Source organism: Mercenaria mercenaria, chromosome 3, assembly GCF_021730395.1.
Source record: "Mercenaria mercenaria strain notata chromosome 3, MADL_Memer_1, whole genome shotgun sequence".
Taxonomy (NCBI): domain Eukaryota; kingdom Metazoa; phylum Mollusca; class Bivalvia; order Venerida; family Veneridae; genus Mercenaria; species Mercenaria mercenaria.
Genome location: NC_069363.1, coordinates 36,037,278 through 36,063,125, shown reverse-complemented (window position 1 = coordinate 36,063,125; position 25,848 = coordinate 36,037,278). Strand labels below are relative to the sequence as shown.

The following is a 25,848-nucleotide window of genomic DNA, read 5'->3' as shown; positions in this document are numbered from 1 at the left end:
AAGGTGCATAATCAGTACTTTGTAGGATAATTACCCCTGAATCCAAACAGAAACAAATTATGATGGTGATTTTACTGAGGTATAAACTTATGCTTTATAACAAAACAAATCCCAAATATAACTTACGATAATTGTATGTTCTAACTGATCTGTTTGACTTTTAAAATTTAATGAATGTTAATTTTCAGGGATAGAAGAAATTTACCAGAGAATGTGAGGAAAAGGAAGGTTCAGGAGATAGTGGAACGAAAAAGTAAGTTAATAAATGGCACACTTTTTGGTGGTTTAAGCAAAGAAATAGTTCTTTGATGAGAAGATATGTGAAGGAAATAAAAGTCTTAATTTGGGAATAGAAAAGTAAAATGTTTATTTGTCTTTTAATGTTGAAAAAGTTCATTAAACTGTGCTTCAGCCGGTGAGGGGCAAGTGGTTTGCAGTCAGCATGATTTTACCCTTTTTAACTGGACTGTCCCAAGAAGTTTGCCCTCACTCATTGGTTGGCATCCTGGTTTGGTTAAGTTATTATATATAAGCTGGTATCACAGTAATCGCTTGTGGGAAAGGATTAAACCTTCACGTTCTTGTCCACTGTGAACCTCTGTCATGCAATGCACAGGAAACATAACTTCTTTTTAATATGCTCCTTTTCAACTTTCAGTATCCTTTAACTTTTCTGGTCACAAGGTTTAAGAATGTTCAAGCATTGCTGTCCTCCAAAAGCTCTTGTGTTTTCGTAAATTTCATTTGACTGTTTATATGCTACTTTAAGTGCCTTTATGTGCTCATTATCTGATTCACTTTATTTTGCTTTCAAAGGAACATGAGGTAAGAGAAGCTACAAGCATGGTACATCAATGTAGGCCAGTTTTGGTTTTATTTATCCAAAGTAATATTTCATTATTTCAGCCTTATACTTGTATTGAATGCACTTCTGCAGTTACGTTGATTGCTTTTGTAGTTCTTTTTTTGTTTGTAACCTGTAGAATTGTTGTATTGCCCACTACTTAGTGTATGTATTATTTATACATGAATCCACATGAGCAAGGACTTGGAATGCAGATGTTCCATTTTTACCAGCCTTGTTCTGCCTTTTGGTCTTTGCCTTTTTGTCTTCTAGCTAATGGCCTTAAAGATCCATTTTCTCAAAATCACGGGTAGGCTAATGTGCCTTCAGGCTCCTGAGCTCCTGCAATCAAATCACATTTTACTAGTTTGAAACGTTTGCAGGAAAGGCAACCTTCACAGGCTTCAGCTACAAATCCTGCACTGTATTATCTTTTATACTGGTTGGGAACAAGATTCTGGATAGGCCCAGTAAATGGACAAGTAAAATAACAGCCTTATTTCAGCATTAGTTAATGCATGATCATTAGATGTTAAATCTTCATGTCTGCAGGGAAACCTTTTTTATACGCCCGTTTGAAAAATGGGACGTATTATGGGAACGCCCCTGGCGGGCGGATGGGCGGTTGGGCGGGCGGGCAGGCGGGCGGGCGGCGGGGCGGCGTCCACAGACCTTGTCCGGAGCATATCTTCTACATGCATGGAGGGATTTTGATGAAACTTGGCACAGTTGTTCACCATCATGAGACGGAGTGTCATGCGCAAGAACCAGGTCCCTAGGTCTAAGGTCAAGGTCACACTTAGAGGTCAAAGGTCAAATTCAAGAATGACTTTGTCCGGAGCATATCTTCTTCATGTATGGAGGGATTTTGATGAAAGTTGGCACAATTGTTCATCATCATGAGACGGAGTGTCATGCGCAAAAAACCAGGTCCCTAGGTCTAAGGTCAAGGTCACACTTAGAGGTCAAAGGATACAAGAATGAAAATTCAAGAATGACTTTGTCCGGAGCATATCTTCTTCATGCATGGAATGATTTTGATGTAGCTTGGCACAGTTGTTCACCATAATGAGAGGGAGTGTCGTGCGGAAGAACCAGGTCCCTAGGTCTAAGGTCAAGGTCACACTTAGAGGTCAAGGATACAAGAATGAAAACTTTGTCCGGAGCATATCTTCTTCATGCATGAAAGGACTTTGATGTAGCTTGGCAAAATTGTTCACCATCATGAGACGGAGTGTCATGCGCAAGAACCAGGTCCCTAGGGGTAAGGTCAAGGTCACACTTAGAGGTCAAGGATACAAGAATGAAAACTTTGTCGGAGCATTTCTTCTTCATGCATTGAGGGATTTTGATACAACTTGGCACAAATGTTCACAGCATGAGACGGAGTGTCATGCGCAAGAACCAGGTCCCTCGGTCTAAGGTCAAGGTCACACTTAAAGGTCAAAGGTCAGATACAGAATGACTTTGTCTGGAGCATTTCTTCTTCATGCATGTAGGGATTTTGATGCAACTTGGCACAATTGTACACCCATCATGAGACGGAGTGTCATGCACTGGTCCCTTCTTTAAAATTACTTCCCTTTGTGTTACTATAAATAGCTTATATTGTAACTTTTTCATTACAAGTCGTAGGGAAAAATTGAGACCACTTTTCTGTAGTACAACATGCATGTTACATCCAATTCTGAGGTGTATTTTGAGCTATCTCTACCTGGTAAGGATTTTGTGTGGACTTGTAATTTTTTTTTTTCGATTTTTTTTTTTTTTTTTTTTTTTTTCTCTTTAAAGATTAACTTCCCTTAGTTGTTACTATAAATAACTTACGTTGTAACTTTTTTATAATTGACCGTAGGGAAAAACCAAGACCACTTTTCTGTGGTACAACATTGATATTACTTTCAAATTTTGGGTGTATTTTAAGGTATCTCTACCTGGTAAGGATTTTTTTTGTGGACTTAGAAAAATAAAAGAATTACAATAATTTCTAAAAAAAACAACATTGTAAACAACTAGAAAATTAAAATTCCATTTGCAAATACAGGTGCTAGTGTAAACAAATTTGCTGTGACGGGCGTATATTGTGACATTCTGCACCCTTGTTTACAAATAAGTATGTATTTAAAATTCTAAAATTATAGACCACCTGAATTATCAAGTATTGGGGTAAGACAAAATTCCAGTTTCAGGGAGTTGACTTCTGTTGCTTCATTAGTCCCCTACTGGTTGAAAACCAGTTTCGGGGACTATAGGAATGCACTTTTCCGTCATTCCGTCTGTCCGCAATTTCGTGTCCGGTCCATTACTCTTTTATCCATGAAGGGATTTTATTATTACTTGGCACAAATGTTCCCCATGATGAGACGACGTGTCATGTGCAAAACCCGGACCCCTAGCTTAAAGGTCAAGGTCACAATTGGAGGTCATAGGTCAGCAGGGCTTTTTTCCTGTCCGGTCCATAACTCTCCCATCCATGAAGGGATTTTAATATCACTTGACACAATTGTACCTCATAATAAGATGATGTGTCATGCACAACTTTCAGACCCTTAGCTCAAAGGTCAAGGTCACACTTAGTAGTCAAATGTTAACATGGCATGAACAGGGTCTGTTTCATGTCCGGTCCATAACTGTTTCATCCATGAAGGGATTTTAATATTGATTGACACAAATGTTCCCAATGATGTGACGATGTGTCATGCGCAAAACTTGCACCCCTAACTCAAAGGTCAAGGTCACAGTTGGAGGTCAAAGGTCAACAGGGCTTTTTTCCTGTCCGGTCCATAACTCTCATCCATGAAGGGGTTTTAATATCACTTGGCACAATTGTACCTCATAATAAGACGATGTGTCATGCACAACTTTCAGACCCCTAGCTCAGAGGTCAAGGTCACACTTAGTAGTCAAATGTTAACATGGCATGAACAGGGTCTGTTTCGTGTCCGGTCCATAACTCTGTCATTCATTAAGGGATTTCAATATTACTTGGCACAGATGTTCTCTATAATGAGACAACGTGTCATGTGCAAATCCCGGTGCCCTTGCACTAAGGTCAAGGTCATACTTAGAGGTCAAAGGTCTAATTCAAGAAGGACTTTGTCTGGATCATTTCTTCTTTATGCATGGAGGGATTTTAATGTATCTTGGCACAAATGTTCACCACCATATGACAAATTATCTTGCGCTAGAACCAGGTCGCTAGGTCTAAGGTCAAGGTCATACTTAGAGGTCAAAGGTCAAATTCAAGAATGACTTTGTCCGGAGCATTTCTTCTTCATGCATGGAGAGATTTTGATGTAACTTGGCACAAACGTTCACCACCATGAGGCACACTTTTTTAGAATTACGTCCCTTTGTTGTTACTATAAATAGATTACATTGTAACTTTTTTATTACTGGCCGTAGGGAAAAATCGAGACCACTTTTCTGTGGTACAACATGCATGTATGCATGTTACATCCAATATTTAGGTGTATTTTGATCTATCTCTACCTGGTAAAGATTTTCTTGTGGACTTTCATTTTATAGATTTTTTTTTTTCTTTTTTTTTTTTTTTAAGGATTAATTTCACTTTGTTGTTACTATAAATAACTTTTATGATAACTTTTTGAAGAATCGGCCAAAAAAATTCCAAATGAAAACAACTGTACGTTTTATATATGCAAATTTTAATCCAAGTGCTTTGTTATATTATATTGTATAGATAGTACTATATTGTTTATACATCATTGACAAATATCAGTTCATTATGTTATACTGCAGTAGAGAAAATTAGGTGCTTTCCAGTAGGGGACTTTGTATTGCATGGCAATACTTCATTCACGTGTTGTTACTGAAACAGTTGGCTTAACTTTTTGTTTGAAAACTTAAAGATTAGAAAATCATAAAAATATATCATTCACCTTTTTATGCCTCCACATTTATAGCATTGCTGCTGTCTGTACATCCGTCCATCTGTACATCCTGAAATGTTGTGTGTCCAACTTCTCCCACACTATTAGCCTGCTTTAGTTCAAACTTTCACAGATGAACAAGCTTAATGTGCAGATGACCATAAAGTTAGGAACTTTTGCTGTGACTATTTTTACTGCAGTTATGACCCTTTGATAGTTTTACTATATAGAATATTAAGAAAATTATTATGTGTCCAACTCCTCAAACATTATTGAAAGGATATGCTTGAAAGTTTCACAGATGAAGGACCTTGATGTGAAGATGACCATAAATAATGGACTTTCTTTCTGTTTTTTTTATGCCCCCGAAGGGAGGCATATAGTTTTTGAACCGTCTGTCCGTCTGTCGGTCTGTCAGTCTGTCCGCAATTTTCGTGTACGGTCCATATCTTTGTCATCGAAGGATGGATTTTCAAATAACTTGGCATGAATGTGTACCACAGTAAGACGACGTGTCGCGTGCAAGACCCAGCTCCGTAGCTCAAAGGTCAAGGTCACACTTAGACATTAAAGGATAGTGCATTGATGGGCGTGTCCGGTCCATATCTTTGTCATCGATGGATGGATTTTCAAATAACTTGGCATGAATGTGTACCACAGTAAGACGACGTGTCGTGCGCAAGACCCAGGTCCGTAGCTCAAAGGTCAAGGTCACACTTAGACATTAAAGGATAGTGCATTGATGGGCGTGTCCGGTCCATATCTTTGTCAACCATGGATGGATTTTCAAATAACTTGGCATGAATGTGTACCACAGTAAGACGACGTGTCGCGCGCAAGGTCTAGGTCCGTAGCTCAAAGGTCAAGGTCACACTTACACGTTAAAGGATAGTACATTGATGGGCATGTCCGGTTCATATCTTTGTCATCCATGGATGGATTTTCAAATAACTTGGCATGAATGTGTACCACAGTAAGACGACGTGTCGTGCGCAAGACCCAGGTCTGTAGCTCAAAGGTCAAGGTCACACTTAGACGTTAAAGGTCATTTTTCATGATAGTGCATTGATGGGCGTGTCCGGTCCATATCTTTGTCATTCATGCATGGATTTTAAAATAACTATGCATGAATGTGTGACACAGTAAGACGACGTGTCGCGCGCAAGACCCAGCTCCGTAGGTCAAAGGTCCTAAACTCTAACATCGGCCATAACTACTCATTCAAAGTGCCATTGGGGGCATATGTCATCCTATGGAGACAGCTCTTGTTTTTTCTAGAATTACAACCCTTTCTTAATTTCACAAAATAGGCTGTAGTGAAGAAATTTGGTGTGTTCAACTCCTCATACACTTTTTGAAGGAATGTATTCAAAGTTGCTCAGATGCACAACCTTATCTGAATACAATTTGCTTCAAACTTTTAGTTGAACATCATTCATGTGGAGCCCTGAGCAGCCTTTTTAACTCTGTCCAGAGCCTTTATATTTAAAATAGTGTAGCAATATGATGTAAATTGTTGGAAATGATAAACCTTATTAGAATAATTATATCTATTTAAGTGAATGGGTTAGTTGATAACAATTGGGTGGTGATCTCCCAAAATAGCATTAAATAACTTTTTTCTTAGTAGTTGCTATGTTGAGTATTATCTTTTTGGCATGTAACCATCCAGTTGCTTTACTCTGTATGAAATAGAATTAGAGAGAACAGTTTACTGATGTTGTTCAACCTGTTTGCTATTTTAGAACAGGGGGGCCGCTGGTCTAGTGGTAACACGCGACTGTCAATCCAGAGGTGCGCGGTTTGAATCCCGGTTCAATCACTGGAAATTTCTGAGATGCTCTTGAGTGTCTCCCATCTAACTAAAGATAACCCATAAAAAATGGCTTCGCGTGTGTCGGTGCTATACACCGGGCACATTAAAGAACCAGACTGTCCATTCGCAAAGAGCTAGGCTAAGTTAGTCAAACAGACCTGTATCTAAAAAGGATTTCTGGGACCTCCGTGGCCGAGTGGTTAAGGTCGCTGACTTCAAATCACTTGCCCCTCATCGATGTGGGTTCGAGCCTCACTCGTGGCATTGAATTCTTCATGTGAGGAAGCCATCCAGCTGGCTTATGGAAGGTCGGTGGTTCTACCCAGGTACCTGCTCGTGATGAAATAATGCACAGAGGGGCACCTGGGGTCTTCATCCACCATTAAAAGCTGGAAAGTCGCCATATGACCTATCATGTGTCGGTGCAACGTTAAATAAAATAAAAAAAAACAAAAAAAAAACGATTTCTCTCTATCTGTTCTGGGGGCTTTATCTCACTCTGTCCCTCTGGTCAGATTGCTCTGTGTCTCTACCAGTAGAGGATGAATTTCGCGCCTTGTGTGGCTGCGTTTGCTGTATGTAAAATTCCTTTGAACGTGCGTTTATCATGAAAAGGGCGCTATATAAATCTGGTATAATAATAATAAATAATAGAATTATCATATAATATAATATCCATTGATATTACAGTATATGTATTATTATTAATGAGCAAAAAAAACTAAACTAAAACTAGTTGAAAATAAATTTGATGCGTTACAGTGAAGCCCAGATATAGTGATCCCTTATAGTCAGTCCCTTCAGTGACCATTGTAAACAGGTTCGCCTGTAATATATTGTAAGGACATGTTTTATAATCAGACAGTAATGAGCAATGAAATATTTCCTGAATTATGCAAAAAATGGTTAAAATTAAATGCTTTACTGTTTCTAAAAGCAATAATTCGCAATTATCTGGTTGAGAAATGTACAGAAAGTTGGATCCTGGAACTGTCTAAAGACTGATTACTTTTCCTTGGCATTCTATAAACGTGCCCAAACTTCAAAAGACAAGGAAATGTTGGGTTGAAGGGGTTCAGCAATTTGTTACTTCCAGCTATAATGTAATTATCTAAAAAAATATATGTTGGTTGAAAGGGTGCAGTAATTTGTTTCTTCTTGATATATGATAGATAGAATTGTAATCAGCTAAAAAGTATGTTTTTTGATTAATTGGATCGTTGGGTGGTAATCATAGACAGTTGGCAACGATGATCTGTCATTCTCTATTGATCCAAGGGAGGTTAATGTAACTGCACTTCAGTGTATTATAGACATTTCCTGGCACTAGATTAATTATGGGTCTTTGGGTCTTATTGTCGAGCATTATTTAGAACTTATTTTTGGCGGGTAATTTTATTGTCAACAAAACTGTTATGACTGTCTCAGTTAATCACAGTTCATAGAGAGCATTGGTAATCATTCTTCAGGTCTTGCAAAAAAAAAAAAAAAAAATGCTGAAAATATGTCAAATTACACTTTACAGTTGGACTCTGATTTTTATACGCCCGTTTGAAAAACGGGACGTATTATGGGAACGCCCCTGGCGGGCGGATGGGCGGGCGGCGTCCACAGACCTTGTCCGGAGCATATCTTCTACATGCATAGAGGGATTTTGATGAAACTTGGCACAGATGTTCACCATCATGAGACGGAGTGTCATGCGCAAGAACCAGGTCCCTAGGTCTAAGGTCAAGGTCACACTTAGAGGTCAAAGGTCAAATTCAAGAATGACATTGTCCGGAGCATATCTTCTTCATGCATGGAGGGATCTTGATGAAAGTTGGCACAATTGTTCATCATCATGAGACGGAGTGTCATGCGCAAGAACCAGGTCCCTAGGTCTTATGTCAAGGTCACACTTAGAGGTCAAAGGATACAAGAATGAAAACTTTGTCCGGAGCATTTCTTCTTCATGCATAGAGGGATTTTGATATAACTTGGCACAAGTGTTCACCACCACAAGACGGAGTGTCATGCGCAAGAACCAGGTCCCTATGTCTAAGGTCAAGGTCACACTTAGAGGTCAAAGGATACAAGAATGAAAACTTTGTCCGGAGCATTTCTTCTTCATGCATAGAGGAATTTTGATATAACTTGGCACAAATGTTCACAAGCATGAGACGGAGTGTCATGCACAAGAACCAGGTCCCTAGGTCTAAGGTCAAGGTCACACTTAGAGGCCAAAGGTCAGATACAAGAATGACTTTGTCCGGAGCATTTCTTCTTCATGCATGGAGGGATTTGGATGTAACTTGGCACAATTGTACACCATCATGAGACGGAGTGTCAAGCACTGGTCCCTTCTTTTGAATTACTTCCCTTTGTTGTTACTATAAATAGCTTATATTGTAACTTTTTCATTACTAGACGTAGGGAAAAATTGAGACCACTTTTCTGTAGTACAACATGCATGTTACATCCAATTTTGAGGTGTATTTTGACCAATCTCTACCTGGTTAGGATTTTTGTGTGGACTTACAACTTTTTTTTGGATTTTTTTTTTTTTTTTTTTTTTTATAAAGATTAACTTCCCTTAGTTGTTACTATAAATAACTTATATTGTAACTTTTTTATAACTGACCGTAGGGAAAAACCAAGACCACTTTTCTGTGGTACAACATAGATGTTACTTTCTAATTTTAGGTGTATTTTAAGGTATCTCTACCTGGTAAGGAGTTTTTTTGTGGACTTAGAAAAACAAAAGAATTACAATGATTACTAAACAACCACAAAATTAAAATTCCATCTGCAAATACAGGTGCTACAGTAAAGAAATTTGCTGTGACGGGCGTATATTGTGACATTCTGGCACTCTTGTTGTAGAATAATATTGTTTATTGCATGTTTTTATACGCCTGAAGGAACGTCAGTCTGTCCGGGTCAACGATTCAGACTCTAGTGGTTAAGTGGTGTGTAAAGGATTAGGGTTAGATGGTTATGAATTAAATTTTCCTTCATTCCGTATATGAAAAATGGTTGTTACCACTTAATGAAAATACCACTTATGCTGGCTGGGAAATACCACTTAAGAATACAAATGTGCGTGCATCCGTCCATCCATTAGCATTTTCGTGTCCGCTCTGTAACTCTTGAACCCCTTGAAGGATTTCAAAGAAACTTGACACAAATGTTCACCACACTGAGGCGACCTGCAGAGCGCATGTGTTGGATGTCTCACTTCAAGGTCAAGGTCACACTTAGGGGTCAAAGGTCATATATGACTTTGCTTTGTATATATTGCTCTGCATTGCAGTGCTCTTGTTTTTATTTTGAAGATCTCATTTTTGCTCACTTACAATAGAATTATGTCTCCCCCAGGAGACATATTGTTTTTGCCCTGTCCGTCCGTCCGTACGTCACACTTCATTTCCGAGCAATAACTGGAGAACCATTTGACCTAGAACCTTCAAACTTCATAGGGTTGTAGGGCTGCTGGAGTAGACGACCCCTATTGTTTTTGGGGTCACTCCGTCAAAGGTCAAGGTCACAGGGGCCTGAACATTGAAAACCATTTTTTACGATCAATAACTAGAGAACCACTTGACCCAGAATGTTGAAACTTCATAGGATGATTGGGCATGAAGAGTAGATGACCCCTATTGATTTTGGGGTCACTCCGTCAAAGGTCAAGGTCACAGGGGCCTGAACATTGAAAACCATTTCCGATCAATAACTAGAGAACCACTTGACCCAGAATGTTGAAACTTCATAGGATGATTGGTCATGAAGAGTAGATGACCCCTATTGATTTTGGGGTCACTCTGTCAAAGGTCAAGGTCACAGGGGCCTGAACATTGAAAACCATTTCCGATCAATAACTAGAGAACCACTTGACCCAGAATGTTGAAACTTCATAGGATGATTGAACATGCAGAGTAGATGACCCGTATTGATTTTGGGGTCAGTCTGTTAAAGGTCAAGGTCACAGTGGCCTGTTCATGTAAAATCATTTTTTTGGAAATAACTTGAGAACCACTTGACTTACAATGTTGAAACCTAATAGGATGATTGGACATGCAGAGTAGATGACCCCTATTTATTTTGAGGTCACTTGATCAAAGGTCAAGGTCACAGGAGCCTGAACAGTGACTGGAGAACCACTAGGCCAAGAGTGTTGAAATTTAGCGGGATGACTGGACATGCCAAGTAGATGATCCCTATTGCAGCCAACCATCAATGTCTCTTTGATTTTTGCTCCTGACCCCTATTGACTTCTTGCCTATAGGACTTTGCATTGGGGGAGACATGCGCTTTTTTACAAAAGCATTTTCTAGTTTTTTTTAATTATTTCCCTGTTATAATTAGCTTATTTTGAAACTTTTTTATTATTGGCCATAGGGAAAAACCGAGACCACTTTCCTGTGGTACAACATGGATGGTCCCTCCAATTTTTAGGTGTATTTTGACATACCTGTACCTGGTAAGGATTTTTTTGTGGACTTAGAATTTATTTTGGAATTTCTGCCCTTTGTTGTTCCTGTCCATTGGGCTTCAACAGTCAAGTTCTTTAAATTTTGCACCCATCCTCTTATGTAACCCTTTGGGCATATATTGCCTCGTTCGTCGGCACTCTTGTTTAGTGAATTATTATGCCCCCTTTTGAAGAAGGAGGGTATATTGTTTTGCAAATGTTGGTCGGTTGGTATGTCTGTCGGTCCATAGACCAATCAGTTTCCAGATGATAACTCAAGAATGCTTGAACCTAGGTTCATGAAAGTTGATAGAGTGTTTGGTCATGACCAGCAGATGACCCCTATTGATTTTGAGATCAGTAGGTCAAAGGTCAAGGTCACAGTGACCCAGAACAGTCAAACCATTTCCAGATGATAACTCAAGAATGCTTGGGCCTAGGATCATGAAAATTGATAGGGAGGTTGGTCATGAACAGCAGATGACCCCTATTGATTTTGAGATAAGTAAGTCAAAGATCAAGGTCACAGTAACCCAGAACAGGTCTATGGTTTCTGGATGACAACTCAAGAACACTTGCGCCTAGGATCACGAAAGTTAATAGGGAGGTTGATCATGTCCAGCAGATGACCCCTATTGATTTTGAGGTCAGTAGGTCAAAGGTCAAGGTCACATTTACCCAGAACAGTAGTACTTTTTTTGCCAAATAACTAGAGAATGCTTTGGTCTAAGATCACATTTGATACAGAGGTAAATTATGACTAGTAAATGACCCATAATTATTGATTTGAGGTCAGTACGTCAATGGTCTAGTGCACAGTGACCAAATAATTTCTGTTCCTTGTGCAGTTACTGAATGCATCAAGTGGGGCATTTCATGTTCTATAAGCTCTTGTTTAAATCTAAGAGTGAAATACGTTGTTTTGTTTTTTTCACTGCAAAAATATGAAATATTAATGTAAAACATGTTAGTTAAAAGAAAATATGTTTGTTTTACACGTAAGTACTCATGAACTATATGAATTAAATTTTCACTTTTAGACACTCAACTCAACTGGTGTTCACTCGGTAAAAGACATTTTGATCTTACTCTGAAAGAAACAAATATCTTCTGTATGTTTAAGGCATAAAATTATGACATGTAGCCATACATTCATACAAATAGTCAAATGATCAAGTATTTGTACATAAAACTGTCAACTGTAAGGGTTTACATAAATATTGCTTCATGTTCCAGTGGTATGAGATTTTGCAAATAATCGTAAATCTAGAAATCTCTGAAAGTATTACTTCATAAAGCTGTACACATTTACCATATTATCTGTCACAGATAATCATCTTCAGTAATAACAGCATTTCTTTGAACTTTTTGCATCATATTTTTGCCTATCTTGAATTATTATGTCAATTTTTTGCCTTAATTTATGCAACCACAATACTTTCTGATAAGTAATGAAACTAATGTAGAACATATGTTCGACAAGCTTTATTGACAACACAATTAATTCCACTTCACAATGATTCTTCATTCCATCAAAATGTGGTAAACAAATTTCTTGTTTCTCTTAATTACCCTGAAGCACAATCCCAGAATACAAGCTTACGTTGATTAGCAATTTCAGTCATTGTTGTTTGATTTTGGTGTCTGGATAATTTCTGCCAAACATTCAGCTTTACTCAGTGTCACTGAAATCTTACCAGAACATGGATTTTAACCCTTATCCAGCTGCTAAATTTCTATAATGAACTTGTCCATCTTTCAATTTGGACAGTACAGTGGACTGTTAAAAGGGGTGCTTACCAAAAATATACTGACTGAATAGCGAACGGTGCAGATCTTGATCAGACTGCATGGATGTTGCAGGCTGATCATGATCTACATTTGTCGCAAAGGCAGAATTCATTGTGTCCAGCATGATGACAGTTGGCTTTACTAGTATCTTTGTTTTATACATCAAAATTGGGGTTTACCAGTTTCACCTGAGCACGAAGTGCTCAAAGGTGAGCTTTTGTGATTGCTCTGTGATCACCCTGTGTCCGTCGTCTGTCCATCGTCCGTCGTCAACAATTTGACTGTTAACACTCTAGAGGTCACATTTTGGGCCTAATCTTAATGAAACTTGGTCAGAATGTTACCCTCAATAAAATCTTGGATGAGTTTGATATTGGGTCATCTGGGATCAAACTCTAGGTCACCAGGTCAGATCAAAGGAAAAGCTTGTTAACACTCTAGAGGTCACAATTTTGGCCTAATCTTAATGAAACTTGGTCAGAATGTTACCCTCAATAAAATCTTGGATAAGTTTGATATTGGGTCATCCAGGGTCAAAATTTAGGTCAACAGGTCAAATCAGAGGAAAAGCTTGTTAACACTCTAGAGGTCACAATTTTGGCCCAATCTTGGTCAGAATGTTACCCTCAATAAAATCTTGGATGAGTTCGATATTGGGTCATCTTGGATCAAACTCTAGGTCACCAGGTCAGATCAAAGGAAAAGCTTGTTAACACTCTAGAGGTCACAATTTTGGCCCAATCTTAATGAAACTTGGTCAGAATGTTACCCTCAATAAAATCTTGGATAAGGTTGATATTGGGTCATCCAGGGTTAAAATTTAGGTCACCAGGTCAAATCAGAGGAAAAGCTTGTTAACACTCTAGAGGTCACAATTTTGGCCCAATCTTAATGAAACTTAGTCAGAATGTTACCCTTAATAAAATCTTGGACGAGTTTGATATTGGGTCATCTGGGGTCAAAAACTAGGTCACCAGGTCAAATCAAAGGAAAAGCTTGTTAACACACTAGAGGTCACAATTTTGGCCCAATCTTAATTAAACTTAGTCAGAATGTTACCCTCAATAAAATCTTGGACGAATTTGAAATTGGGTCATCTGGGGCCAAAAACTAGGTCACCAAGTCAAACCAAAGGAAAAGCTTGTTAACACTTAGAGGTCACGATTTTGGCCCAATCTTAATGAAACTTAGTCAGAATATTACCCTCAATAAAATCTTGGACGAGTTCGAAATTGGGTCATCTGGGGTCAAAAACTAGGTCACCAGGGCAAATGAAAGGAAAAGCTTGTTAACACAGTAGAGGCCACATTTATGACTGTATCTTCATGGAACTTAGTCAGAATGTTAATCTTGATGATTTCAAGGTCCACTTTGAATCTGGGTCATGTAGGATCTAAAAACTAGGTCACCAGGTCAAATCAAAGGAAAAGCTAGTTAACACTGTAGAAGCCACATTTATGACCTTATCTTAATGAAACTTGAACAGAATGTTAATCTTGATGATCTATAGGTCACATTCAAATCTGGGTCAGGTGGGGTCAAAAACTAGTTCACAAGGTCAAATCAAATGAAAAGCCTGTTAACACTCAAGAGGCCACATTTATTACTGTATCTTCATGAAACTTAGTCAGAATGTGAATCTTGATGATCTTTAGGTCAAGTTCAAAATCTGAGTCATGTGGGGTCAAAAACTAGGTCACCAGGTCAAATCAAAGGAAAAGTTAGTTAACACTTTAGAGGCCACATTTATGACCATATCTTAATGAAAATTGGTCAGAATGTTAATCTTGATGATCTTTAAGTCAAAAGGTCAGGTGAGCGATACAGGGCCTTCATGGCCCTCTTGTTAAAAATCTGTTTTTATTTGAGTCATATTTTTTAACCAGTATCCACAATATAAATAAGAGAGTGATAGAAAATGGTTGCCATGGTAACAGCTGATTGCAAAACAATTGACAAACTGCATCACTCTGTAGTCATCATGCAAATTATACTAGGATAAACCCAACCAGGATAACATGCCTGTTGGTATTTACTCTGTCTTTAAAATATGGGAACATGTTATTTGCACCAGTACAAGTACAAGATCTATACTTAATTGTACCCCCCGACAACAAAGTTGTAAGGGGGGGTATACTGGTTTCAGGTTGTCTGTCTGTCTGTCCGTCTGTCCATAGACGCAATCTTGTGCTCACCATCTCTCCTTATCCCCTTGACAGAATTTAATGAAACTTCACACAAGTGATCAGTACCAACAGTAGTTGTGCATGGGGCATGTTAGGTTCTTTTAGAAAAAAATTTGCAGAGTTATGGGGCTTTGTTTTTTTGTTAGCTCACCTGTCACATAGTGACAAGGTGAGCTTTTGTGATCACCCTTCGTCCGTCGTCCGTCGTCAGTCCATCCGTCCGTGCGTCAACAATTTCGTGTCTGCACGATAGTGGTTTCATTTATGATTTTATTTTAACCAAACTTGCACACAACTTGTATCACCATAAGATCACGGTTCCTTTCTTGAACTGGCCAGATCCCATTATGGGTTCAAGAGTTATGGCCCCTGAAAGGGCCAAAATTAGCTATTTTGACCTTGTCTGCACAATAGCAGTTTTATTTATGACTTGATTTTTACCAAACTGGCACACAACTTGTATCACCATAAGATCTTGATTCCTTTCTTGAACTGGCCAGATTCTATTATGGGTTCAAGAGTTATGGCCCCTGAAAGGGCCAGAATTAGCTATTCTGACCTTGTCTGCACAATAACAGCTTCATTTATGATTTTATTTTAACCAAACTTGCACACAACTTGTATCACCAAAAGATCTTGGTTCCTTTCTTGAACTGGCGAGATTCCTTTATGGGTTCCAGAGTGATGGCCCCTGAAAGGGCCAGAATTAGCTATTTTGACCTTGTCTGCACAATAGCAGCTTCATTTATGATTTGAATTTAATCAAACTTGCACAAAACTTGTGTCACCATAAGATATCGGATGCTTTCTTGAACCGGCCAGATCCCATAATGGGTTCCAGAGTTATGGCCCCTGAAAGGGCCAAAATTAGCTATTTTGACCTTGTCTGCACAATAGCAGCTTCATTTATGATTTGATTTTAACCAAACTGTCACACAACTTGTATCACCACAAGATCTTGCTTCCTTTCTTGAACTGGCCAGATTCCTTCATGGGTTCCAGAGTTATGGCCCCTTAAATGTCCAAAATTGGCTTTTTTGGCTTTTGCAGCCATTTAGAGACTTCATTTATGGTTTTATTTGATACAAACTTTCAAAATATCTTCAACAACATTAAATCTTGGATTCCATGACAAATCAGATCCAATTGTAGGTTCCAGAGTTATTTTATATCCAGTTACCTCCCCTGATCGTAATCAAAATGGATTTATATCGGTAAGTACTTATAGGACTTATTTGAAATTTCATTATTGTTATAAGTTGGACTGAGACAATCAGGGTAGATAACTATGGACTGATTTTATGTCATATTACCTCCCTTTATTTCAAATTAAAGTGGGTATATCTCCCTAATTAATGAAGATATGATCTGAAATTTCATTTATGTCAACAGATTTATTTGGCAGATCCTTCTTTTGTTAACTTACAATCATTTTTTTTTTAATTACTTCCCTTTTACGTTACTATAAATAGCTTAATTTTAGTAACTTTTTTATTATTGGCCGTAGGGAAAAACCGAGACCACTTTTCTGTGGTACAACATGGATGATACCTCCAATTTTTAGGTGTATTTTGACATATCTATACCTTGTAAGAATTTTTTTTTCTTTTTGGTTAAATTTCTTCCCTTTGCTGTTCCTGTCCTTTGGACTTGGATATTTTTTTCTGAGGACCTTCTTGTCCTCAAGTGCAATGATAACAGGTGAGCGATATAGGGCCATCATGGCCCACTTGTTACTATACTATATACATAGACACAATCTTGTGCGCACCATCTCTCCTCATCCCCTTGACACAATTTAATGAAACTTCACACAAGTGATCAGTACCAACAGTAGTTGTGCATGGGGCATGTTAGGTTCTTTTAGAAAAAAAAATTGCACAGTTATGGGACTTTTTTTTTTTTGGTACTATACTAGATCTACATACATATACATAGACACAATCTTGTGCACACCATCTCTCCTCATCCCCTTGACACAATTTAATGAAACTTCAAACAAGTGATCAGTACCAACAGTAGTTGTGCATGGGGCATGTTAGGTTCTTTCAGAAAAATTTTGCAGAGTTATGGGACTTTGTTTTTTTGTTACTATACTATATACATAGACACAATCTTGTGCGCACCATCTCTCCTCATCCCCTTGACACAATTTAATGAAACTTCACACAAGTGATCAGTAACAACAGTAGTTGTGCATGGGGCATGTTAGGTTCTTTCAGAGACAAAAATTGCAGAGTTATGGGACTTTGTTTCTTGTTAACATACTATGTACATACAGTCTGCATATGCAATCTTGTGCGTGCCTAATCTACCAAACCCTTGCACACAATTTAATGAAACTTCACACAAGTGATCAGTACCAACCCTAGTTGTACATGGTGCATGTTACATTCTTTTAGATAAATATTCTGCGTAGTTATGGGACTTTGTTTTTATGCCCCCGAAGGGAGGCATATAGTTTTTGAACCGTCTGTCGGTCTGTCAGTCTGTGTCTGTCCGCAATTTTCGTGTCCAGTCCATATCTTTGTAATTGATGGATGGATTTTCAATTAACTTGGCATGAATGTGTACCACAGTAAGACGACGTGTCGCGCGCAAGACCCAGGTCCGTAGCTCAAAGGTCAAGGTCACACTTAGACATTAAAGGATAGTGCATTGATGGGCGTGTCCAGTCCATATCTTTGTCATCCATGGATGGATTTTCAAATAACTTGGCATGAATGTGTACCACAGTAAGACGACGTGTCGTGCGCAAGACCCAGGTCCGTAGCTCAAAGGTCAAGGTCACACTTGGCGGGAGGGCGGGCGGGCGGCGTCCACAGACTTTGTCCGGAGCATATCTTCTACATGCATGCAGGGATTTTGATGAAACTTGGCACAGTTGTTCACCATCATGAGACGGAGTGTCATGCGCAAAAACCAGGTCCCTAGGTCTAAGGTCAAGGTCACACTTAGAGGTCAAAGGTCAAATTCAAGAATGTCTTTGTCCGGAGCATATCTTCTTCATGCATAAAGGGATTTTGATGAAAGTTGGCACAATTGTTCATCATCATGAGAAGGAGTGTCATGCGCAAGAACCAGGTCCCTAGGTCTAAGGTCAAGGTCACACTTAGAGGTCAAAGGATGCAAGAATGAAAACTTTGTCCAGAGCATTTCTTCTTCATGCATAGAGGGATTTTGATATAATTTGGCACAAATGTTCACCACCATGAGGCGGAGTGTCATGCGCAAGAACCAGGTCTCTAGGTCTAAGGTCAAGGTCACACTTAGAGGTCAAAGGATACAAGAATGAAAACCTTGTCCGGAACATTTCTTCTTCATGCATAGAGGGATTTTGATATAACTTGGCAGAAATGTTCACCACCACGAGACGTAGTGTCATGCGCAAGAACCAGGTCCCTAGGTCTAAGGTCAAGGTCACACTTAGAGGCCAAAGGTCAGATACAAGAACGACTTTGTCCGAAGCATTTCTTCATGCATGGAGGGATTTTGATGTAACTTGATACAATTATACACCATCATGAGACGAAGTGTCATGCGCAGTTCCCTTCTTTAGAATTACTTCCCTTTGTTGTTACTATAAATAGCTTATATTGTAACTTTTTCATTACTAGTCGTAGGGAAAAATTGAGACCACTTTTTTGTAGTACAACATGCATGCTACATCCAATTTTGAGGTGTATTTTGACCAGTCTCTAACTGGTAAAGATTTTTATGAGGACTTACAATTTTTTTTTTGATTTTTTTTTTTTTTTTTTTTAAGATTAACTTCCCTTAGTTGTTACTATAAATAACTTATATTGTAACTTTTTTATAATTGACCGTAGGGAAAAACCAAGACCACTTTTCTGTGGTACAACATAGATGTTACTTTCCAATTTTAGGTGTATTTTAAGGTATCTCTACCTGGTAAGGAGTTTTTTTGTGGACTTAGAAAAACAAAACACTTACAGTTATTACTATACAACCACAAAATTAAAATTCCATTTGCAAATACAGGTGCTAGAGTAAAGAAATTTGCTGTGACGGGCGTATATTGTGACATTCTTGCACTCTTGTTTTTATTGTTTTCTGCAAGAGTTTGTTCGTATTTCTAGGATTCTTGTTTTCTTCCAGTATACTTGTTTTTTACTGCATTTTTTTTTTGCACTCTTTAGGCCTTTTTGCTTTCTTTGAATGTTTTTGCTTTCTTTGAATGTTGTGAAACTGATTTTTCCAGCATTCTTGATTTCTAGAGGTGTTTTATGATTTCTTTCAGTATATCATCTTTATTCCAGTATGTTTGGCAATGCATTCTTTCAAACCACATTCAAATAAAAATAGTAAAGTTGATCTTTATGAAGGAACACCTTCTACTTTGTCATCTAAGAGTAAAGTGCAAGTACATGCTATTTTAACATTAAGAAACGTTATGTTAAAATATATGAAAGATTCTCCTTGGTTATGTGAAATGGCATGTGACATTTTTACACATATAGCTTAAGTAATTATTTAGTTATTATAACACAATATTTGGCAGGTACATAATGATTAAACAGAAGAACAGGAAAAACAACACAAAGCATTTTTACAAGTTGACAGCTTGGCTTCCTGGCTTAACAATCTTTTTTGAGACTTTGAGAGAGCTTAATATAATCTGACACTTTAGTAATTTTTAGCTCACCTGAGCCAAAGGCTCATGGTGAGCTTTTGTGACCGCTCAATGTCCGTAGTCCGTCGTCAGTCGTCCATCCGTCAACATTTCCTAAAAAAATCTTCTTCTTGAAAACCACTGGGGAGAATTACACCAAACTTCACAATAATGATCCTTGGATGGCCCCCTTTCAAAATTGTTCAAAGAATTGAATTCCATGCAGAACTCTGGTTGCCATGGCAACCGAAAGGAATAACATTAAAAATCTTCTTGTCCAAAACCACAGGACCTAGGACTTTGATATCTGGTGTGTAGCATCATCTAGTGGTCCTCTACCAAAATTGTTCAAATTATCCCCTTAGGGTCAAATATGGCCCCGCCCCGGGGGTCAGATGGTTAATATAGACTTGTATAGGGAAAACTTTGAAATCTTCTTGTACAAAACCACATGGCCTAGGGCTTTGATACTTGGTATTTAGCATCATCCAGTGGTCTTCTTCCAAGATTGTTCAAATGTGGCCCCGCCCCGGGGGTCACAAGTTTTACATAGACTTGTATAGGAAAAATGTTTAAAAATCTTCTTGTCTGAAACCACAACATTTAGACCTTTGATATTTGGTTTGTAGCATTGTCTTAATATGGTCCTCAACCAAAATTGTTCAAATTGTACCCCTTGGGTGAAAAGAGGCCCTGCCCTGGGGTCCCAAGTTTTATATAGACTTATATAAGAAAAGGCTTTAAAAATCTTCTTGTCAGAAACCATATGACCTAGGCTTTTGATATTTGGTATGATGCATTGTCTAGTAGTCCTCTACCAAAATTGGTCAAGTTATGCCCCTGGGGTTAAAAGAGGCCCCGCCCCGTCCTGGGGTCACTTAGTTATTATGTGAGTTATATAGGAAAAATACTTAAAAAATCATCTGATCCTATTTCCAAGACTATTTAATTATAATTACCTGATGACCCAAAGTAATATGATGTCACTTGACTGTGACCTTAACCTACTGACCTACTTTCTTGTTTTTTAAGATACAGCCTTGAAATTTTGATGACATACACAGTTTTGCACACAAATTGTAAAACTGAATTTCATTGACCATGAATGTGACCTACTGACTTTCTTAATATTTTATCATCAGTTTGACATTTGAAACATGTAGCTCATATTACTCAGGTGAGCGATCCAGGGTCATCATGACCCTCTTGTCTTAGTAAAGGTGGCAATAAAAATTTCCAATGATTGAAATAAACCTAACAATTTACAAAAACTAATTATTAAATCAACTTTAACTTTAAAAGACAAACATTTTGATACTAAACATGTCAGTATTCTATAAATATAAATATTATTTGAAATTTTATAACAAATGCACAGTGTATAAAAAATTTACAAATATTTGCTGCATAATACTTTCTTCCAGTGTACATGTTTTCTTCAGCTGTACATGCTTTCTTCAGCAGTACATGCTTTCTTCCAGTGTATATGCTTTCTTCAGCTGTACATGTTTTCTTCAACTGTACATGCTTTCTTCCAGTGTACATGCTTTCTTCAGCTGTACATGTTTTCTTCAGCTGTACATGCTTTCTTCAGTTGTACATGTTTTCTTCAGCTGTACATGCTTTCTTCAGCTGTACGATGATGATTTCTTCCAGTATAAATGTACTTACTACTTACAGCTGTACTCATTTTCTTCCTGTGTACATGCTTACTTCAGGTGTATTTGATTTCTTTCAGCATTATTGCTGTCTTCATTCTTTCTTTCAGTGTTCTTGTTTTTTTGTGTTCCTTATGTTTACACACATCCTGTATTGGCCAGTATAACAGACAAATTGACCAGATGTCCCACAGGAGCTGTTAGTTGTATGTCTGTTTAACTGTTGTAATATTCCATAATTTTACTTCCATTTGTAGACAGTATTTACATAATTGATAGTCTTGAATAATTTGATTGTACAGATTTTATGTTTCAGCTAACGATTGAGACTTTCTGTTTTCCATCCCAAAATGGACCGGTCGTCATGTTTTGAAGATTCGTGTTTGAAATCGGGTCAGTGTTTTTGCCTTTCAGGGAATATTTACATAATTGATAGACTAAATGATTTTCAATGATCCAAAAGGACTGATTTATCCGTTAGATATGGTCCCATGGAAGTTTAAGATATTTTATGATATGCCAATAGATTCCTCGAGGGATATGAAAATTGTATCTGCTCCCCCTGAATTATTTATATTTATTGAATATTTGTGTATCAACACATCAGCTGAAACTCCAGGGAACCTTATTATTTACTATCTATCCTGGCTATATAGGCTCTTGATGCATTTGCTCAGCTTAGAACTATGTTACTTTTCTTGTAATTCCAGCCATTTGATTGGCTGATATAAATAATTAAAACATTTTACAAGACTCAGGAGAATTTCAGAGGTGTAAAAATACCATTAAATGTCAGAGTACAGCATTTTGGTTTTTGCACATTAATGTTGGCTATGCTATGCCAAAAGAAGCATTTATGAACAAAATGACAATATATTCCATTACTGAGATATATTTGCCTTTTCTAGGTTTCTCCTATACAAACACTCAAGAGAATTTGGTGATCACATAGTGAAAGTCTCATAAATGATGTGTTGCAGTCGGTTATAAAGTTACATTATTTGAAATGATGTAAGCTGAAATAAAATAAAACCACAAAATTTGACATTTTCTTTGGTACCCTTACGAAATGGTCAAAAAGCTGCGAACATGCCGCGAACATACCTATTCGCAGGAAGTATTCGCGGGACATTCGCTGCTACCGCGATCATGCCGTGATTGGTTTGATACTAGTTCGCGGGGGAGGACGGACGTTTTGGCCATGGACGTTTTGGTACGGACGTTTCGACCTAGGATCTTTCGGCCTAGGATGTTTTGGCCAAAAAAAAAAATTATTTCCATAATATGCAAATTATGATCTGGACATTAATATGTTATCATATGTTACAGTATAACTGATCATTCTTTTTAAAAAAATAATTGTGAATAAAATTTATTTTCATAACTCTTTTGGTTGTAAATGGCAAATATTTTCACACACACACACACACACACACACACACACACACACACACACACACATATACAATATATGTTTATGTATACATATAAAAAGATTATAAAAAATAAAATTAAAATACCATGAGTATGTTTTATTATCAGTTTAATTTGTTCACTTACACTATAACATTCTTAAGAATAATCTCCAGACCATATTTTGCACAATATGGAACCACGATTTATTTTTGGCCAAAACGTCCTACCCCTAAAAAATGCCTGGCCAAAACATCCTAGGCCGAAAGATCCTAGGCCGAAACGTCTGGGCCAAAACGTCAGCTGGCCAAAACGTCCTACATTCGTTCGCGGGATATTCGCAGGAAGACCAATGATCGCGGCATGTTCGCGAGAAGAACTTAGAAGATTATAATCTTTTGGTAAACTGTTACTGAAGAAATTTTATAAGAGCAGGTAATTGTAGATCAATTAATTTGTAACATTATCTGTAAGGTCACAGTATGAGTCTGATAAGTTAATTACAACCAGATATTCTGGACATGTTTAGAAGGAAATCTGTGTGCATTACAGACAGTTTTCATAAGTGATTCTTAGAGGCTGATAGGAATATATACTTTTTTGAGGTAAGTCAGAAAATTTATGTTTAATATCTATACTCATATATCTCAGTAAACATAAGGAATTTTGAAAATGAAATAGATATGCTTAACCTTTAGCAGAGCTGTATCAGATTATCTAAAAAGAAATATAAAAATAGCTTATTTTGACAATTTCTGCTTCATAAGTCTGATAATGAATATGTAAAACTATGACAGATTTGTAGTGATACATATAACTTATAAGCAGTGTGAAGAAAAACATTGGGATGAAGTGAATACATGCACTCTGACACTGTTATTGAAATGACAAGTAACAGTTAAAATTCAAACATATTTTATCATTAAAACTTTGTTTAAAATGCTCCAAATATATGAAAAAGTTCAGACATTGACAATTTGAATTTGTTACAACCTCAGTGTTCAAGTTTATTCAATAAATTTATATCCCTGATTCCTACTTATTTATTTGTTTTTGCACTTTTTCTGTACATGCCTTTTTGTACACAATTTCTGTAGAGATGGTTTTCAGCTAGTTCGCGGCATGTTCGTAGCAACTAGTTCGCGGGATGTTCGCAGCAACTAGTTCGCAGGATGTTCACAGCAACTAGTTCGCGGGATGATCGCAGCAACTTGTTCGCGGGAAGTTCACAGCTACTTGTTCGCGGGAAGTTCGCGGCAAAACTACCGTAGATACCCATGTATAATGCGCAGTTTTTTTACCCCCCGGGACCACCCCGAATCGTGGGTGCGCATAATACACAGGTATAGACAATTTTCCTACTTCAAAACAAGTTTGTTATCGATGTTCGCCATTTTGGTAAAGGGAAACTACTCCCCGCGCTTACTGTCTCTGCTAAAATCTAAGATTGCCGTTACGTTCCGTAAAAGATCGAATTGTTTATTTTTCTTTCAAACAAAATTAATTTCATATAAATTTAAAAGTATTTTGACGAAAGAAATGTTTATAAATCACAAAAATTATGGTACTAATTAAAGATCGAGAATTATCTTTAACCGGGATCAAACTGTGAACAACATAATTGACACGAGGTGACACGTTAATTGCTGGTAATTACTGGCTTTATGATCGTGACAAAAAGACTGTCACACCTTTTGTTATCAGTTTTAATTGAGAAGCTCATGTCATTTTGAAAGAAACCATTCCGAAATATTGAATCAGCTGCTATTTATTTATTCAAAATAGTGAATTAAAAAAGGTAAAACAACAAATATAACAATAATTTACTGGTTTTATTTTCGAGAAAACAAAAATCGATAGTACCGTGAGACCGATGCTGCTCTCCGCCGCGGAGATAAAATTTATTACCGGTGTCGATGTAAACTCTACTTTCGTTTTCCATCCACCTCAAAAATTGACCAAATTTTTTTTTTTTTTTTTTTCCCAGGATTTTGGACTAAGATCGGGGGTGCGCATTATACACGGGTGCGCATTATACATGGGTATCTACGGTAATTTGCATGTGAAAAGTGAACACCAAACGAACATCCCGCGAACAATTATACCAATTGTATCAAAAGTGTTCGCGGCATGTTCACCGGATGATCACGGCAAGTGTTCGCGGCAAACTATAATATTTGGTAAGGGTAGCTTTGATGATTTTTAGCTCACCTGTCACAAAGTGACAAGGTGAGCTTTTGTGATCGCGCGGCGTCCGTCGTCTGTCGTCTGTGCGTCCGTCCGTCAGTCCGTCCATAAACTTTCGCTTGTGACCACCCTAGAGGTCACATTTTTCACGGGATCTTTATGAAAGTTGGTCATCTTGATGATATCTAGGTCAAGTTCGAAACTGGGTCAGGTGCGGTCAAAAACTAGGTCAGTAGGTCTAAAAATAGAAAAACCTTGTTACCTCTCTAGAGGCCATATTTTTCATAAGATCTTCATGAAAATTGGTCAGAATGTTCACCTTGATGATATCTAGGTCAAGTTTGAAACTGGGTCATGTGCCATCAAAAACTAGGTCAGTAGGTCAAATAATAGAAAAACCTTGTGACCTCTCTAGAGGCCATATTTTTCATGGGATCTATATGAAAGTTGGTCTGAATGTTCATCTTGATGATATCCAGGTCAAGAACAAAACTGAGTCAACTGCGGTCGAAAACTAGGTCAGTAGATCTAAAAATAGAAAAACCTTGTGACCTACCTAGAGGCCATACTTTTGAATGGATCTTCATAAAAATTGGTCAGAATGTTCACCTTGATGATATCTAGGTCAAGTTTGAAAGTGGGTCACGTGCCATCAATAACTAGGTCAGTAGATCAAATAATAGAAAAACCTTGTGACCTCTCTAGAGGCCATATTTTTCATGGGATCTGTATGAAAGTTGGTCCGAATGTTCATCTTGATGATAGCTAGGTTAAGTTCGAAACTGGGTCAACTCTGGTCAAAAACTAGGTCAGTAGGTCTAAAAATAGAAAAACCTTGTGACCTCTATAGAGGCCATACTTTCGAATGGATCTTCATGAAATTTGGTCAGAATGTTCACCTTGATGATATCTAGGTCAAGTTCGAAGCTGGGTCACATGCCATCAATAACTAGGTCAGTAGATCAAATAATAGA

At 37.7% G+C, this 25,848-nt stretch overlaps 1 protein-coding gene across 3 annotated transcripts in view; it reads left to right on the top strand.

Moving 5' to 3' along the window:
* Positions 1–25,848, top strand: part of LOC123525078 (receptor-type tyrosine-protein phosphatase mu-like) — a 217,894-nt gene that overhangs the window by 7,121 nt on the left and 184,925 nt on the right. For all 3 annotated transcript variants that reach the window (XM_045303811.2, XM_053538195.1, XM_045303816.2), the window contains exon 4: positions 189–253. In XM_045303811.2, coding sequence (XP_045159746.1) covers positions 189–253 — 65 coding nt within the window. The remainder of the gene's footprint in view (positions 1–188; positions 254–25,848) is intronic.